We start from the raw sequence: 18,491 nt of genomic DNA, 5'->3' as shown, positions 1-18,491 counted from the left end.
TGGGAAAAAAATAGCCAATATACAAGCTAAAACAGTTTGTAGATTGACAATTTTCATTATTTTTGCGTGACACCATCGTATGACAAAGTAACAGGGCTTAAATGGTTAATTAGACCAATGTGAAATGATCCTGGTGAAGCCCCTGGTTGGAATGAAACCTTGCCTGCACTCAGCCGTCCATGATGGCACATGGCTGGACACTGCTGCTATGCCATAGTTCACTGACCATTAGTTACAGCCTGACAAAGCTTTTAGTTTGACTTATTATTATTATATTTTTTTATGTAGATTTGTTTTGGGGAGTCATCTCAAAAATGTTTTAAATTGTTCAGCTTTGACGTAGGAATGTTTTGTGTCTCCTGTCTTTTCGTCTCTAAAGCTTAATTCATGATGTATCGTACAATGGTGTGGCTTGCTGAAAATAATCTTCAGTTATTTTTGGCAAGCGACATCATCATGCTATTGGCCCTGATTTGTACCTAGTGGTCACGCAGCGGAGTCGCTCACCAAACATAGCCAATGTACACATCTACAATATGCTGTGAGCTTCAGATGAGCGATTCCTTGTACACATCTACAATATGTTGTGAGCTTCAGATGAGCTATTCCTTGTACACATCTACAATATGCTGTGAGCTTGCAGATGAGCTATTCCTTGCGCACAACAAAGTATAAATCAACCCTTGGTTAAGAGGCACTTAGACTGTATGTCCAGTTTATCTCCCACTCGAACCAAGAGCCCAATCTGTTTCCCCTTCCATGGAAAACGATGTGAGGAATAAAAACATTGCTTACGGCCTCACGTCCACAACACGTTGCATCTCACATGTATTCATTGTCTTCACCCAGAACGTTGTCAACATCAGTATGAACTAACCAGACAAAAGAGAGCCACATCTTTTTGTGTTGTCTATAGGTCTATAACCTATAACATATCCGAACTCTTATCCCTGTGAAAATAAACCCTCAAAAGCTATACTATCCAACATAATAAAATAACAACTGTCAGATATGAATCACATACAGTACATTGTTGACCACATTTATTCCTATAGTTGAATTCAGTTTTCAACACATTTAACTTCCATCTTAATTCCAACTCCTAGTGCTTTAAGACGGGCAATATGAAAACGTGAGGACATAAAATAACAGTGTTGTAAATCTAAGTGGACATTAGATCTAAGACAGGGTTTCCTAGCAGCAGCTCTTCCAGTTCCAGAGGTGCGCAGCATAAGTACTATGCCATCAACCGGTACTAAAACATTAATGCTGGGAATATGGTAAAACTTTAACACTAGAGTTTGTGGTGTTGACTATGTTGAAGTCGGCAACCAAAATATCAAATGACAGAATTGTTCTATTGAGATAAATTCATGCACAGCCCTCAGACCACCTCGCAACAAGGGCTGGGATCCGTTAGGATTTTAACGATTCCTGTTTCTCAACGATTCCCTCTTGACTGTCCGATTCCTAACGGTTCCTTTAACGATTCCTGTATATTTAAAAATATAATTTTGACTAATTTACCCTTACCCTTACTCTCAACACACTTTTGAGTCCCAAGCCACAGGTTGAGGAACACTGCTGCATAAATCTATTCCTCTGCCTGATTTGGTGCATTTCTAAACTTTTGTTTTGTTTTATTTTGTCTATTTTTATGTGTGTATTAGAAGGAGAAAAAAAAGATAAATAATAGTAATAATAATCCGAGCAGAAATGAGTGACCTTGCAGAGGTTTATCTTCATCTTTTTATCATTTCTTATTTTTATCTGTTGCTGTTTTTGTTTATGTGCCAACCTAACAATGAAACTGTTTGTAATTAAGCGTGTAATGGATGTGCGATATATTATGTGTTGTGATAAGTAACTCTGAGGAAGGAAAGATATTTTTGATTTGTTTTGTCTTGGCTTGTAGTTTTGCTGTTCATCTTCCGTTTGAAATTGTTTCAGTTGATCCCTTTGTATCAAAGTGTAATGCAATGACAGTAAAGAGACATGACTACTACCTCCACTGCAACTGTGTCACTTCTGGTGTCAACTTCATTTTTCTAATTTGCTTTTGTGTCAACATGCTGTCCTCCAGTGTGAGGGGGGAGGGAAGGGTCACATGATTACATTAGTGCTTTGAACAAGGTGGACCCTCTTGTAAACGAGTGTAATGCTTTATTGGGTCGTCCACTCACAGTTAACAGTCTTTGTATTGAGTTGTGCTTGAAATGTACTGTAATTCTGCAAACTGTTAATAAATATTTCAATCAATCAAAAAATGCTATTACCGAGGACTGGCCACAAGGTGGTAGCAATGTAACATGGAAGACAAAGACAGTTGTGCGTTTGTTTAAGGTCAGCACAGGATCCAATTGAACATATGCAGACCGCGGCCATCTTGCAAGCAAAGTGCTAACTAGATGCCATTGACGGCCCATACATCCAACAGAAAAGTCCTCTTTGTATTAAATTTGGCATGTCAAAAAAATCACTTTCACTTAGAAACGCCATTCACACTTTTTATAATTCAGCTTACTGTGGACACACATGCTAAAACTTTTTACATTGAAAAATATTTTTTGTAGTTTTTGAGTTATTAACTTAAACGCCCAATGCATTGTCAATGGCAATAGCACAAACTTTGGCACGCTACTAGTCCTATACATACACCTAGAAGCCCCATTGAAACTTTAAAATGTTCATCTTACGGACGGTGGACATGTTTGCCTGAAAATGTATCTTTGAAATGTTTTATAGTTTTAGAAATATAGTGCTTTCAAATTTGAGAAATGTATAATGGGGGTCAATGGCAGATTTTGGCACGTCAAAAAACACTTAGAAACTCCATTCACACTTTTTGAGCGGTGCCTAACCGCTCCATTACGTAGCAATGTGTGTAGGCCTGTGTCCCTGTGTCTGTCACTGGGTCTGTGCTTTCAAATTTGAGAAATTTATATTGGGGGGTCAATCAATGGCAGATTTTGGCACTTCAAAAAATGTTGATTTAAACCAGCACCCTCCTACTAGGAGTGTGTTGGGTTTGAACTACTTAGCGCCACTTAGCGGGAATAGCGGCACACATTTCAGCCGGAATTTCCGGCCTACTTGAAGTCAGTGTGGAAAGGAAAGCTTCACAGTAAAGAGTTGAGTGGGGTTTGAACCCACAATCTCCAGATCATGGAGCCAGCGAGCCAGCATCCTATAACTCTGTGATCTACTTGCTACCAGTCACAACACTGTCTTCCTTTGCCTGTGAGTTGGAGTTTTGTAGAAATTGTAGTTCTTCTGGAAATCGGTCTTGAAAATAAAGATTTGGGTGGGTTTTGAACCCACAATCTCCAGATCATGGAGCCAGCATCCTAACTCAGTGAGTTACTTGCTACTTGCCACAACACAGTCTTCATTTGCATTTGAGTTGGTCCAACTCAAATGCAAAGGAAGACTGTTGTTGCAAGTAGCCAAAACAAAAACAAAAAACAGATTTGTCTATCGTTGTGCTGTTGTTTATCTAGATGTTTGAATGAACCACAATGGAAACAAGCCTCCGACAGTGTATCCACGCTGGCGAGCCGTAGTGGTAACTGGTAACGCACCAACAGCCAATAGAATCGCATCAGGTTTTTCCCCATGCAAGGCCCTGCAGTGTCAATATCCATCAAAGTAGGCAGCATAGCTTGATAGGACAACTTTGAGGGCAGCACACATCACTCCAGTATTAACTGGCCACCAAATGGTGGCAGTATTGCACTGTAATAACAGATAAATAAAGCTTTGCTATTACACATTAGTTACTATGAACTCCTGCCCCGCTACGGACAACCGCACCTGGCTGTGGCGGTCGACAGGGTCATCCCAGTCCATCATTGTAGTATATGTGTATATATATATGTAGATATCAGTCATGCTTCATCCTGTCTTGCAATATATGTAAATGATTGAAATAAAATATACACAATATACAAAACATGGGGTCAATTTCCTTCATTCTTGAGTTTGAAAAGAATATAAATGTTGGATTATCCAGTCGTCAAATTATAATGTATGTTGGGTTTGATTGATTGAAAATTGTATTCAGTTTGTAGAATGGATACATTTCAAACGAAGTTAAGAAGAGGGAAGTCCGCACACAGGCTCAGCTCCACAGTGTTTCATTTATTTTAAAACACCGACATCCACCATTCCGCCCAATTGATGTTCTGTCACAGTCAGTGAGGAGGAAGCCCAATCTGAATCCGATAATTTCACACTCAAGGAGTGTATGGGGGAAAATTCATAAAGAGTATAAAATCTTACATTATAAACAACCATACTCATCACTCTGGAATAATCCTAAAATACGTATTGGAAGGAAAGAGATATATTGGAAAAAATGGCAAGCAGCAGGACTTAATACTATTGGTGATCTATTTGAAAATGGAGCTTTTATAACTTACTCAGATTTAAAAGAGAAATTTGACCTTGGAAATGATGGTACATTCTGGAAATATTTACAAATGAGACACTGTCTGGGCAGTACTCTTGAATGATACTGTTGCAAATTCACTAGTTGAATATCTAAAATTACCACATGAAGCTCATGCTGCATCTGTTTTTTACAAAATGTCAAAAGAACTGCTGGGAGGTACATGTGACAGTCTCAAATTGATTTGGCAGAATGATTTGGGGGTTGACATTGAAAATGAGCATTGGAGAAGAATTATAGCAAATGTAGGAAGTGGAATTAGAGAAGCAAGAGGGAAATTTATTCAGTATAAGATTATTCATAGATATTATTTTACACCAACTAGATTACTTAAAATGGGAATCGCGGATAATAACACATGTTGGAAATGCAAAGAAGAAATTGGCACATATATGCATATGATTTGGGACTGTCGCATAGTATACCCTTTCTGGTGTAGGGTACTGGAATTCCTTGAGAAACTGGTGGGATTGACATTGCCCAGAGATCCGCGGCTCTGTCTATTAGGGGACAGAACTGCTGTCCCTGGCATATCTAAAAATTATTTCACTATTATAAAGGTTGGACTTGTTACCGCTGCCAGAATACTGTTGCGTCATTGGAAGGTCCCCAGAACACCTGGGCTTAAAGAATGGAATGAAGAAATGATCAAAATAAGTAAATAACATCATATGAATATATGTTGGGCAGGGTAGATGGAGAAAGTAAAATGAAAGAGACATGGGATGAGTTCTGGATGTATATGAACCTTAAATGATTTCCTTGTTATTTTTCTTCTTTTTATTTTTTATTTTAACTGTTATGTTTCTTGGACTGGCTATCTGTAAGGTATGTTGTAATGTTTGTAATGCTGCTTTGTACTGAACCTAGATTTTGTACGATTTTGAAAAACAAATACAATTTTGAATTATAAAAAAAAAAAAAACACCGACATCCACAAACAGAAACACAACGTTTCGGCCATAGTAGGCCTTCATCAGGTGATTTGGCTGGCTGGCCAAGTCCCTGTTTGATGGGGAGGTTTATTATGTGGGCGGTGATTGGAGCTATGGAGATGGCTGAGTATCTGAGAAATTTGGAGCGAATATTGTCATGGCCAGTGGCCTTGTTGGGTTGCAGGGCACAACGTTTTTTGAGTATACCTCATCAGTTGTTACCATTATCAGTTTTAAATCGCCTTTCATACTTGATCATACTACAGCGTGAGTGTCACACAAAAGCATAAAAAGTATAACAGATCCACAAGCTCGAAACGCGTCGTGAAGCAACAAGTTTTGAGCTTGTCGATCTGCTATTTTTGCTATTATTTGAGGGGTGCTAGCCCCTCCTATGTCCAGCTTTGACGTTTGTGTAAACACAAACATTGTCCTAACACGAACATTGAATGCCATTGACAATGAATGGCCAGTTTTGAGTGTTTGTGCAAACACAAACATTGAATGTCATTGACAATGAATGGCCAGTTTTGAGTGTACGCAAAAGTATGAGTACGCAAATTGTGATTGGCCGGAATGAGATGATGTATGATGATAAGAGCGCCCCTCATTTCCAACGGGTGTGTTTTTTTAAATATTTAATTTACATATTTTTAGGCCATGTCATGTGGTCTACCTGCACAACCTTATAGTGATCTACTGCTAGACTGCAATCTACCTTTTGGGCACCCCTGAACCAGAGGAACCAGGCCTTATAGGTTACATATCCTGACACAATCTCCAGGGACACAGCACTGACTGCATGGGAGCAGCAGTGGCTGACAGGACCCAATGGAAAGATGTGGCATCTAGCACCTTGACGACAGTCGAAGGATGATGATGATGATGATGATGATGAGGTATCTACTTTATACTTCTACTACATTATCTCAGAGACGTTGTACTTTATATTTCTATTAATATTAGTATACATCTTTAAAAAAAAGAAAAAATCTGCTTGCTCTCGACAGCCCAATATTGCTGATTTGTCTTTTAGGTGTTTATGTTCCAAAACTCAACTTGAACACGACTTACTGTGCTGTGCTGTGCTGGAATCAATAATCTACATTCTGCATTGTGGCTGTTTAGCCCATAGTGCCAGAAAGTATGTCTATCTTTCCAGTGGATGCTGTCTGTCTGTGGCTTATCTTAATAATAAAACATCCTTCTCAGGTTGGGTCTGACTGTCAGTGTGGGTGGGTGGGAGTCCATGAATTATACATTAAGACCAACTGGAAGAAGAACTCTTACAGAACATTGCTGTATCTCAGTGGTTCTCAACCAGTGGTTCAGGGACCACTGGTTGAGAACGGACCCTTCGGGTGCATTCGGTTTCATCTTACACTCTCAAGAGTAAAGTTATTGTTAAACATCTGCATGACTGCATTACTTAATTTAAATGAAGTCTACACATCAACATCAATACAGCATGGAATTATGGTAACGATAACAAAATAATTCAAAGTTTTGGGTCTGAGAGGCTAAATCTGGTCCATGGCTGCATGTGGACCGTCCTTGATATTTATGAAAAAGGTTGAAAACCACTGCTGTATTCTCTCTCTCTCTCTCTCTCTCTCTCTCTCTCTCTCTCTCTCTCTCTCTCTCTCTCATTGACTATTCATCTCCTTCTTTCTTTCTTTTTCTCTTTCTTTCTTTCTTTCTTTCTTTCTTTCTTTCTTTCTTTCCCACATATGCACACTCTACGTCTACACTAGTCTACCCCAATCTCTCTCCTAGAAGCAGCACCTATACAGTACCTTTCTATTTATACAGTACATGATTCCCCACATTAACTTTACATAGATACAGACACCATGTTAAACATTTAAAGTATAGAGAGGTTTTCAGTGTGTCACTCTCTGACCGAGAGAGAGGGTGTGTCACTGTGTCCCCTAGAGACCCCTGTTTTAAGTTGTACACACGCACACAAATTGTGTGGGTGTGTGTGGGTGGGAGGGGGGGGGGGGGGGGGGGGGGGGGGGGTTGGGGGGGCAGAGTGGGTTGATAGGCAGAGTGCATGCATGGTGCTGAGCTGGACATTTTTCTTCCAGTCAGGCTTCATGGCTATTATGGTCTCTGATCTGGTGGCCTTCAATCTATGTTCATTACCCTGAATCAATGTTGAACTCTCTCTCTCCCTCTCTCGCTCTCTCCCCCTCTCTGTCCTTCACTCTGCTGCTGTCACGATTTAGTTTCTCCCGTGTTTCCTCTCAATCAATTCCTCACCTCACCCTATTCTCTCTTATCTTGCAGAGAGAGAGAGAGAGAGAGAGGAATACAGATGGGTTCGTTTTGAGATATAGGAGTTCTGCCTGCCTTCTTTAAGAGTAAACCACTGTACATAACAACACAACTAAAACAATGGATTGATGGATTCAGAATCATGAAAACCCCCTAGTTTTACACGTCACATGCTACTTAAAGCGTAATGACATTTTTACATTTTTGCCTTATATAGGATGTTAATGGTATGGTCACATTTTTAACCCCTATAAAAAGAAATGCTCAATACCTGCAACAGCCAGTCAGCAAGTGGATTCATGAATATAGACAATATTTTAGGCCAAAAAAAAAAAAGTATATATATCAAATTTCCCACTCCACACCCCGGCTGCCAGACTATAACCGTATACTCTTTCTCTTTTTCCCTCCATCTCTCATTTTCACTGTGAGAAGTGAAAATGCAAGATGCAATCATCTGTCCTATATTTACTTCAATTCAGCAACTATTGGAATATTGCATCAGGAATGCGACAAAAACAAAATAATCTTCATGAATTGATAGGCTTCATATAGCAGGGCGAGGAACTGCTAGGGAAAATAAGTTATTTTGTCAGTGGGCTCTTTAAATAAACACACCCACACAAGCACGCACGCATGCAATGCACGACACGCACGCCCTTCTGAGGTGTCAGTGCTACCCAAACAGGAAGTTTACTTTCTTTTCAAATGTCACTTGAGTGAGATCATTTCCTGTCTCTCCAGCACGCCAGCCGGCCGGCCGGCGCCGCCTGCATGGCTTGTTGTTGTTTGAAATGTAGAGAGAGAGGGAGGGGGGGGGGGGGGGGGGTTGATGTAGAAACAAGACCTTTACAATGAAAGGAGATAAATAAAATAACAGATAGATGTAGTAGAAAAGAAGAGGAAGAAACAGGGGGTTAACCCATTTTGACCTGAGATCAGATTCTAAAATGTCTTCTACATCCTGACAGTTTTCTGAAAAAGCTATGTTTCTATGTCAGTCGTTAAAAATAGCAGACCTACAAGCTCATAGCGTGCCACTCGGTGGCGCGCTATGAGCTTGTAGATCTGCTATTTTTCAATAGCTAAAGCATAACATAATGCTAACACCAAAAGGGGTTCCCGCCCAAACAAATGGAGAGCAAGAGAACAAACATTCAAGAAACAAAACACATGCACTGACCTACAGTCGTGAGAATCCCAGATGTTGATGTAGGAGTGGAACTAAAAAGAGGACTGGCTCCTCCTACTGAAACCCACTGACCTCTCATATCAGTTCCACTTCTATGACATCATGTCGGTCTGATGTGATCAGTGAACGTGTTTCAGAGTATCTTTCACAGATATATATGTATATAAGATAGATGTATATAACAGCATATCGCTATTCTTTAAAAACTACTGATTAATGGCCCTTTCAGCCTTTTTCTGAAACCTGACAGCGAGCGAGTGAGATAAAAAAACAAACAAAAATAAATGATCTGGTCAAACACAGCAATAATTAAGTGCAGAACACGATGCGTTCCTTTTCAACAAACATTTATTTGTGAATTTTATGACAAACAGGAATGACAATATTTCATTTTACAAGCTACATGGTTGAGAAAAAAACAACAACCCAACCCTTAAAACCCCCTTCGCCCATTTAAAAAGCCACTCGGAAACCCCACCCCAAATCCTGTACTTTTATTTTGTTTTCATTTCAAAAAAGCATCTATGTAAAGAAGCAATGTTCATGTATTTTTTCTATAAAGGGAAAGCTACATACCTCGACAGCGTCCTTATGTGGATCGACTGTTGACATTCAGCTTTTCTCAGAGAAGCAAAAGGAGGGATAGAAAGAGTACAAAGGCTGCTCTAGGTTTTTTCTTTTGCGCTACAATAAGAGGGAATGATTCCTTATTTACTTGTCATTTCATTTTCTGCATTCTCCTTCTAAGAGTCAAGCGTGATTTAAAAAGAGACAAGAGTATATTGTATAAAGCGAATGTACAAGCAGTCTTTATGTAATATTGTTATGAACAGCATCTACAAGTCATGTAGTATTAGAATTACACAGATACAATGTGGATAGCCTGGGAACATGTAAGAGTTTAAAAGGCTGATGGAGTAGGCTACAGTGGTTTCATTTTGTCAGTCTATATGTTGACTGCTTACAGATTTACAGAACTATTGGAAACAGTCAGATTCAATCTATGGCTGTTTTGGCCATGCAACCCGTAAGAACATGAATAGTTGTGCCGTGTGACGTGTAAAACTGTTCTGTCGTGGCTTCAACGCCTACAACTCGTTACCTGAGGGGGAGGAGCAACCTTGATTGCCTGATTGACAGGCCAAAAGGTCTTGAGAGGTGGAGACAAAATGGAACATCCAAGATGACCTCACAACTTGACCTCATCCTTAATTCAACACTCAAAAACCAAAGATTCTTAAGTGCTGAGAGAAAATAAAAAAAAAGGAAAATCTTTAAATATTTAATTTTGTAATCAGGGAAACTCATGTCATAACAAATGTACAGCATTTACACTATTGAAGAAGTTAAGAACTGTTGTACCGCGCTACAGACTCCCATGGAAGGGAGGCCTCATTATATTGTCTCACAATATCCCAAAAAGCAGGACATTATTTAGTCTGAAACTATGCATGCATTCCCACGACCCATTTTCTGTGCGTCTTGTTCAGGGGTTGGATTTTATTTTCTCTGATTAGTGATTAGTCGAGACTGATGCATCCGGCTAGCCTTGTTCCATATCCTTGATATGAGGGATGATTCCATCATCCCTCACCACTAACTTAGTAATAGTAACATCACCAACTTTAGCCCCGCCCTATCTCCAACCTGGCTTGAACAGCTAAGTAAAAATGGTTTGGTCATCAAAAAGTATAGCAATTTCTCACTGCTGAGCAATTCAGTAAAAACAAAACAAAAGTATAAACTAGACATGAAACACCATTCCCTTTAACTTATGTAACTACTGACTGAAAGACAATTAATTGAAACATATAATCAGATTACCCTGATTATTACTTACTATATAGTGTAAGACTATAATGCAGAGATGCATTGAGATGATTGGTTATATTGGTAAGTCAAAACTAACCAAATTACTTGCTGATGAAAGTGAAAAGTGGTCTTAATATGATGTGGAATGTTGGTCATTGTGTAGCTATAAAAGGCAGTTCTGTTGAAGAGGCATGCTGCTGGTTTGCAACTTACGGTTGTACTTAAAATCGGATTTAGCTCACTTACAGTTGAATGCAGAAACAAGGACAGATACTGGCGAGGTCTGAGGAACATCTGAAAGCTGCTATCATTATACTAAGTTGATATTATGGTCAATATGCCACGTAGAGTCATAAAAGTTACAGTTCAACCAGGACATCTTTGTAGAGGAAAGGCACTGACTGGAGTGACCTTCTCATTGACAATACTGTGTGGTAAATAAATGCCACAATGGCTGAAGCCCTGGCATATAGATGAGAAACATGAGGACAAACACAATGCTAAATATCGTTAATGCAACTTCCTAATCTGAACGTGTCGATCATATGGAGATAATAGGAGGTAGAGGAGGGCAGGTAAACTGAACTGCAACAACTAGCCCAGTAGGAAGGAAGGAAGGAAGGAAGGAAGGAAGGAAGGAAGGATATTGACTTCATCCCTGTTAAATAGTTGTGGTGATTAAAATCATGAATGTTCACAAAAGCTTTATACTGAAAGTCAATAGTATCTTGGCTCTAAAATAGCTGTTGTATATTAAAAGCCAGTTGGATGAAGAACTAATGTATGTATGATTAGATTGCCACAGCTTTAGTAAAACAAGCTCTGGCACACTTAGGCTACATCTTACTTATTTATGCTAGTTTGTGGGATCGGTGGCTCACCGAAATAGACATACAATGGGAAAATATTCATTTAAATAAGTCATGCATTTACAATCTCTCTGTTGTTTTCCAAATTAAAATGTATTGATTTTCTTTAAACATGACATGACAGTGCTTTTTAAAAAGGTGGATCACCTGTTTCCAGGTGTTACTTTATTTAGAAAGAAGTTAAATTGTCTCACTCCATTGTCATTTAAAAATGTTAAGACCAAATCCAAGATTACTTGACTTGTACAGTGGACCAAAATAGCTGCTCTCCAGCCTAGTATCATAAATGTAACAGCAGCATGTGACTGGTCAGACGGTCTATATAGCCTGTGGTGAGAGAGATGGACAAATACATGATTGGCACTATTAGTCTGTGGTTGTGTCCAGATATACAACTATTCTAGCCTGCATGTGGTGAGACAGCCACTGGCATGTATCAGGAAAGCTGGACTTATAAATATGACCAGTGGGAATTCTAAGCATACTGTAGGCCTGATATACCAAAGTATTAACCACTTAAGCCATAGTTTTAATATTTTGTCAAAATTGTGTAGAACAACTACAAGCTCACGCATTGTGAGATTGCGTAAAACCAGATATTTTCAAAAGAAAATTAGCAAAAAATCTTCGGCTATAATGAATGACATGCCCAGTGGGACACTGGGTTCAAGTGGTGAAGGAAGGGACATTTTTGTTTTGAGGGAAATTACTTAAAAAAATAAATTCCCCATTTTCCCCAGCAGTGAGGATCAAGTTCCTACTGTTGCGCTGAACACTAGCATGCTGATGAACCACAGCATGGCTGCTGATCAGCACTGAGGGCTGGATATGATACAGACCAGTCGCTATTAGACTGTGGCTTTGCCCAGCTATTCCATTTAAATATAGGCCGCATTACTGTAATGCCCTATTTGAAACTGGTGAGTCACGAGTCGAGAAGCTATGCTGAGACAGAGAAATACACTAGAGACGGCTGTATAAAAGTAAAATGATGAGACAGAAAGATGAGAGAGCACAGTTGACTGAGAGGGAGAAGAGCAAGAGAGACGGAAGAAGAAAGGAGAGCGGTTGTTTTTGAAGAGAATAAGAGGAGATTAGAATGCCTTGTTGGGAGCTAGCTGAGCACTCTGCACCAAGTGCAGTAACTACCACCATGAGAGTAGATTAGAATAGTTACTATTATCTATTAACAAAAATCCAACATGTAAAAACTAAACAGAACAAAAATAATTTACTTTGTGGAAATATAATACCCATGTGGTATCAAAAGCAACATGTACACTGCTGTAAACAAGGGCTTCCCAACCAGTGAGTTGGGACTCAGAAGTGGGTCTTCAAGATGCTTTGAAAGGATCACCTTATCAACAATCTTGCTAATCTCAATTTTTGCAAAAAATAACTGAACAGTTACTTCCTGGGTTATTTATATCTCCCCATCCTGCCTCCCAGAAAACGAATATTCCGGTAATTAAACAGATCCTAATTTGATAGCCATAATGCAAAAGCCAGTTTGAGAGCAGTTCAGGACCATCATTAAACCATTATCCCTCCCTGTGTGGTACGCTACATTACTTCATTATTGCCTGATAAAGATCTAAATCAATGTACAGAAAGAGAAAGAAACAACACAATAATCCCAACCATGGAATAAAGGCCAGTCGGGGAGCTGACTAAACACACACCGTCGGACAGGCACTTTGATGGTTGAAATGACTGACAGCTGATTAGAGCCGGAGACACAGGGCGGGGTAACGAAGCAGAGAGAGGAGGCCGATGTCTCCTCTGCTTCAATTTATGGAACCTCTTCTGGTCCATCTCTGTTCAGCTCACTAACAAGACTCCTGGGATTGACTGAGGCTTGCTTGCACTTGTAAGGACTATCAACACTGACATGCTTTGTTCAGATTATTTTCTTAAACTAATGCTTAATTTATACTTCACTTCTTATCCGCACGCGACACCGTCGTACTAAGGGGTGTGATCTCGCTATAAATATATTACAAGGGACGAGGTCATCCTGTTTAAAGTAGATAGAATAACGGAATTTGGTAGACATGGTGTATGGGCTGGTACAGTACGCATACTGTACACTGTACTGCACTCAGGTCACTGTTCTAGAATCATCACCTTCACTGGTCCTTGGAATGCTGCACAGCGGCATTCTAGAATTCTGGGAATGCTGGGATGTATGAAATCATGCCTGTGGCGAATATTCACGAATATGCATGCACGTATGCATGTGTGAGTGAGCGCTTGCACACACGCACGCACACATGCAAGTATTGTTGGACAATAGAGGGACATGTCTTTGACTTGTACGTTAAAGACATTAAAGCCATTCATTCATGGTTATCTGGTAAATACTTGATCAGTCAGCTTTCTTTTTCATCATCTTTACATTTGATAATTATGTGCAACAACAAAAAAGGGCTTGTTTAGCAAATACGTTTTTTGTATGCGTAACAACTTGAAACCTCCACTGGTGGAGAAACAAAATCACTAATTAAGATTGAGAAATGAAAGATTGAGATTTCTATGTAAAGTAGGTTCTCAGGCAAAACAGGATTACATGATTTTATATCCCTTTCTTAAGAAGAGCGAACCATGTACAATAGAATGTACAATGTGATTCAAAAGCTACAGTAAGAATACCAAATAGCAAACAATAGCAGCTGGCCTGATCTGAGATCAGTCCAACGATCATGTTCATAATTAGTCTTAGTAGTCCAAAATCCATAATGTAGTCCAATAGTCTGTGTCTGGCTGGGAGATGCAGTCCAATTAATCCTTGAGTTTTCTTGTCTGTGGTCCCATAAGGATGACAGATGTAGAAATATTCAACATTCAGTGAAAAGCGATACTTGCACTTTATCCGTTGTTACATAAATTGGAGACAGCTGTCAATACAGAGATGTGTGACAGTCCATTGTTGTTGTCGTCACTAGAGAGACCATCCTGACGTCTGACAACTGTTGAAGTTGAAGGTTCAACAGCAACTGTATAAGTGCCCTTGAGCAAGAGTGCCGACCTGTTGACCTGGATGCATGCATCAGCTAAATGTCTAGAATCTATGACTGCACTGCAACCGTCAACGCTTGAAGATGAAACTTCCCACCATGCCTTGTTTGTTTGACACAGTTTAACGATCAGTGGACGACTCCATCTCTGTTGTTATTCCGATCGAGAGCCACACAACTGGTTAATTTTGTACAAGTGACAGACACAAAGGAGATAATAGAATTCAAAGGACTCTTCTGGGGTGAGCACTTGTCCACTTAGCTTACAAGTCACAAAGTACACATTCAAATTATGTTAATTTAATTCTGAGAGTAAACAAATGGAACCCATTTGTTCTCAGTTAAACATGGATAAATGAACACTGCAGATTTTACAGTGTAAGCTAAGAATTGCATCCTTTCAAAGCATATTAATATTAGTTTGCATATTCAAACGGACATTCATTTAAATAGGCAAACCAGCTGTGCGTCAGATCTGTTCTGTGCCCCCCTCCCCTTCCTCAATGAAGCTTTTTATTTTCCTTCCCTCCCGTTTGTCCATGTGCGAATCCAAGATGGCTGCCAACAGATTACAGCGTTGACAACATGACATCGTGACGGTAGATTCTGAACAAAGTTGTCCAAAGCCATCTATGTGAGTTGTTGCCACTTCACTGCAAACTGCTGTCTTCTCCGTGGAGGGAAAAAATAATAGTATGATCCGAACATGAATAGACAAAGTTGTATTAAGGTTTTTTTGAAGGTCCAGTCCTGACATCATACAGTCTGCTTGTAAGACTGTCCCACGTTCATAGAGCTGTTATTTAGCACTGTGTGTGTGTGTGTGTGACTGTGTGTGTGACTGTGTGTGTGTGTGTGTGTGTGTGCGTGCGTGCGTGCGTGCGTGCGTGCGTGCGTGCGTGCGTGCGTGCGTGCGTGCGTGCGTGCGTGCGTACGTACGTGTGCGTGTGTGACAGGTAAATGCATGTAGGCATGTTGTTACATAGTTTTTGAGCTGTTCTCTGCTGGTAGTTTGAGACGGTTTGGGTTATTCCAAGCAGAACTCTGATGAGGGGGTGTCTTCAGTCCTCCCCGTCCTTGGCATTAGAATGGTCTGTCCCGGGCTTAGGTCCAAGTCTAGAATTCCCCCAGTTGACTGTGTGTGTGTGTGTGTGTGTGTGTGTGTGTGTGTGTGTGTGTGTGTGTGTGTGTGTGTGTGTGCGTGCGTGCGTGCGTGCGTGCGTGGGTGGGTGCGTGCGTGCGTGCGTGCTTGCGTGCGTGCGTGCGTGGGTGCGTGCGTGCGTGCGTGCGTGCGTGCGTGCGTGCGTGCGTGCGTGCGTGCGTGCGTGCGTGCGTGCGTGCGAGTGTGCATGAGTGGCAGTGAGCCGTGAGGCAGTATGTACAGTGTGCTAGCTCAGCTGCAGTGGCAGATTTAGGTACTGGTGACATGAGACAGTCTCCCAGGGGAGCATCTTGCACGGGACGCGCCCACGCAAAACAGCTTTCTATCCATGTGGGTCAACTAACCTAGTAGGAGCTGATGCACCCTGACTCTAGGCAGGCTACTGCCTGGGATGGTCGCCCACTTGAGGGGAGGGGCAAATACTATCAAATAGTAAACCTCTAAGTTTGTACAGTACTTATGCTATTAGTAAAGTCTTTCAACAGGGGAGGCTGCCCAGGGCAGCATACACACTAAAACAGCCACTGTCGAGCTGTGTTTGTGGGTTGTTTGTATGTGTTGGTGTGGCAGAGTGGCAGTGTGCTTGTGCAGTAGTTAGGTTTGTATGTACAGTACATGCCAGGGTGTGGCTGTGTGCGTATTGTGTGTGTCTTTGTGGTAGGCAATACACATGTAAATGTTTTTTTTTTTTTTTTTTTCAGTGTTGGGGAAGTTACTTTCAAAATGTAATTTAATTACATATTTACTTTCAATTAAAAGTAATATGAAAAGTAAGTAGTTACATTACAATACTAAGTAATGCGTTATAATATAACACATTGCTTTTGCGTTACTTTAGCAAAACGCCCTCAAATGAAGTGCAAAATGTCTAGGAATAATATCAAATGGAAGAGGCGAGGCTAAATGGAATAATTGTATTGGTATTCAAACGCTGTTTTAGCAAACAAAATGTAAATGTCATGATGAAACTCAAACACGTGAGAAGCCGCAGTGTCCTCTTTCATTGCAGGGTATACATTTATAAAAATGTAATAAAAGTCTCAGTAGAGATTAGAGAATGGACAGACTGCATTGTCATTATCAGTGTGCATGATTAAAAAGCTTAAAAAAAAAACTATAAATAACCGTTTCTGAAAGTAATGCGTCACTTGGCATAGTAAAGTAACATGATTACGGAATGCATTACTTGCTGGAACGCTGGCGTTGCATGTCGTAAACAGCAGATCTACAAGTTCACAATGCGTCACAAACTATGTGATGCGTGGTGAGCTTGTAGATGTGCTGTTTACTGAGCACGGCGCCAGCACGCAAATAAGTATAACTGAGGCTTAATGCGTTGCCCCCAACACTGTAGTTTAGTTGACATAAGTATAACTGAGGCTTAATGCGTTGCCCCCAACACTGTAGTTTAGTTGACATGTGGTAACTTGCCATGGCAGTAGGGAACTCTGTACACAGTAAAATATCTCAGCCTTCATTTAACTGGGAGAGTATACATTTGTACACTTTGAGTGTTAGATGAACACTGAGGACTTTACAGCATACACATTGTGTGTGTGTGTGTGTGTGTGTGTGTGTGTGTGTGTGTGTGTGTGTGTGTGTGTGTGTGCGTGTGTGTTTTGTTGTGCGTATGGCAGTTTGACACGCCGTCACTCAGGGCAGGCATCCGTTCGTTCCTCGGTTGCCGCGGGAGACTCTTGGGGGCGGTGCTTGCACTGGCCCAGCGAATGGCGCGTGGCGGATCTCGACGGGCGGACGAAGCAAGTGGTGAGGGACTGCGCCGCACAGTCACAGGTGCCATCCTGGGGAAATGGAGGGCAGTTTGGTTAGAGGATTAACCCCTTTAAAACCGGGAAAGCTTCTGTGTCATTTTAGATGTTAGTTTAAAAAGCAGGTGGCTTGCGCACATCCAGTTCCTGGCTGGTGCTGGACTAAGGTAAATACAGTGAAGAGAAGAAAGTAGTCCGCACACAGGCTTGCTCCAATGGTGTTTTGTTTTATTTAAAACACCATAAGTTTTAAGACACAACGTTTCGGCCGTGAACGGCCTTCATCAGGTGGTCAGTGGTCACTATCACCTGATGAAGGCCGTGAACAGCCTTCATCAGGTGGTCACTATCACCTGATGAAGGCCGTTCACGGCCTTCATCAGGTTTTAAATAAAACAAAACACCATTGGAGCAAACCTGTGTGCGGACTACTTTCTTCTCTTCATTTTAGATTTTAACCACTTTAACCATTATTTTATACTTTGGCTATTCAAAAATAGCAGATACACAAGCTCATAGCGCATCACTCCGAGCTATGAGCTTGTAGATCTGCTATTTATTCATTATTTTGTGAAAATGTGTGTAAATCTTTGAATATATATATAATTTTTAATTGAAAACAAAATATTTTGAGATGGGGGTCGGTGACCAAATACATATAATTTTGAGGGTCCTTGACATGAAAACGTTTGAGCACAAACATAGATTTTTCAGAAAACTTAATATTTAGAAGACAATCGGCTCCAGGTCTTAATGGGTTAATGTTTATAATGTGACAAAATATGATATACTGTATTGTATTATATGTCTTTATTAGCTGGTTGTTTATACGTATATGTCTTTATTGATAGTTTTTAATTGTATTAAATGGATTAATGTGACTAGTTTAATTGTTACATCGCTTGTGTGTTTGTGGCTCTCTCTGTGTGTGTATGCACATGTTTACAGTATGTGTCTACATCACATGGATGTGTTGTTCTCAGTAAATGTGTATCAGCTGGATCA

General features: G+C 40.4%; 1 protein-coding gene across 1 annotated transcript in view; it reads right to left on the bottom strand.

Moving 5' to 3' along the window:
- Positions 1-9,198: 9,198 nt before the first annotated feature.
- The window catches only part of mtcl2 (microtubule crosslinking factor 2), a 114,164-nt gene continuing 104,871 nt past the window's right edge, over positions 9,199-18,491 (bottom strand). The window contains exon 24 of the mRNA XM_079514037.1: positions 9,199-17,519. Within this exon, the coding sequence (XP_079370163.1) occupies positions 17,367-17,519 (153 nt within the window). The 3' untranslated portion in view covers positions 9,199-17,366. The remainder of the gene's footprint in view (positions 17,520-18,491) is intronic.

The sequence above is a fragment of the Electrona antarctica genome (genome assembly GCF_951216825.1).
Source record: "Electrona antarctica genome assembly, chromosome: 2".
Taxonomy (NCBI): domain Eukaryota; kingdom Metazoa; phylum Chordata; class Actinopteri; order Myctophiformes; family Myctophidae; genus Electrona; species Electrona antarctica.
Note: the sequence above shows the minus strand (reverse complement) of the source record. Positions and strands in the feature narration are given on the sequence as shown.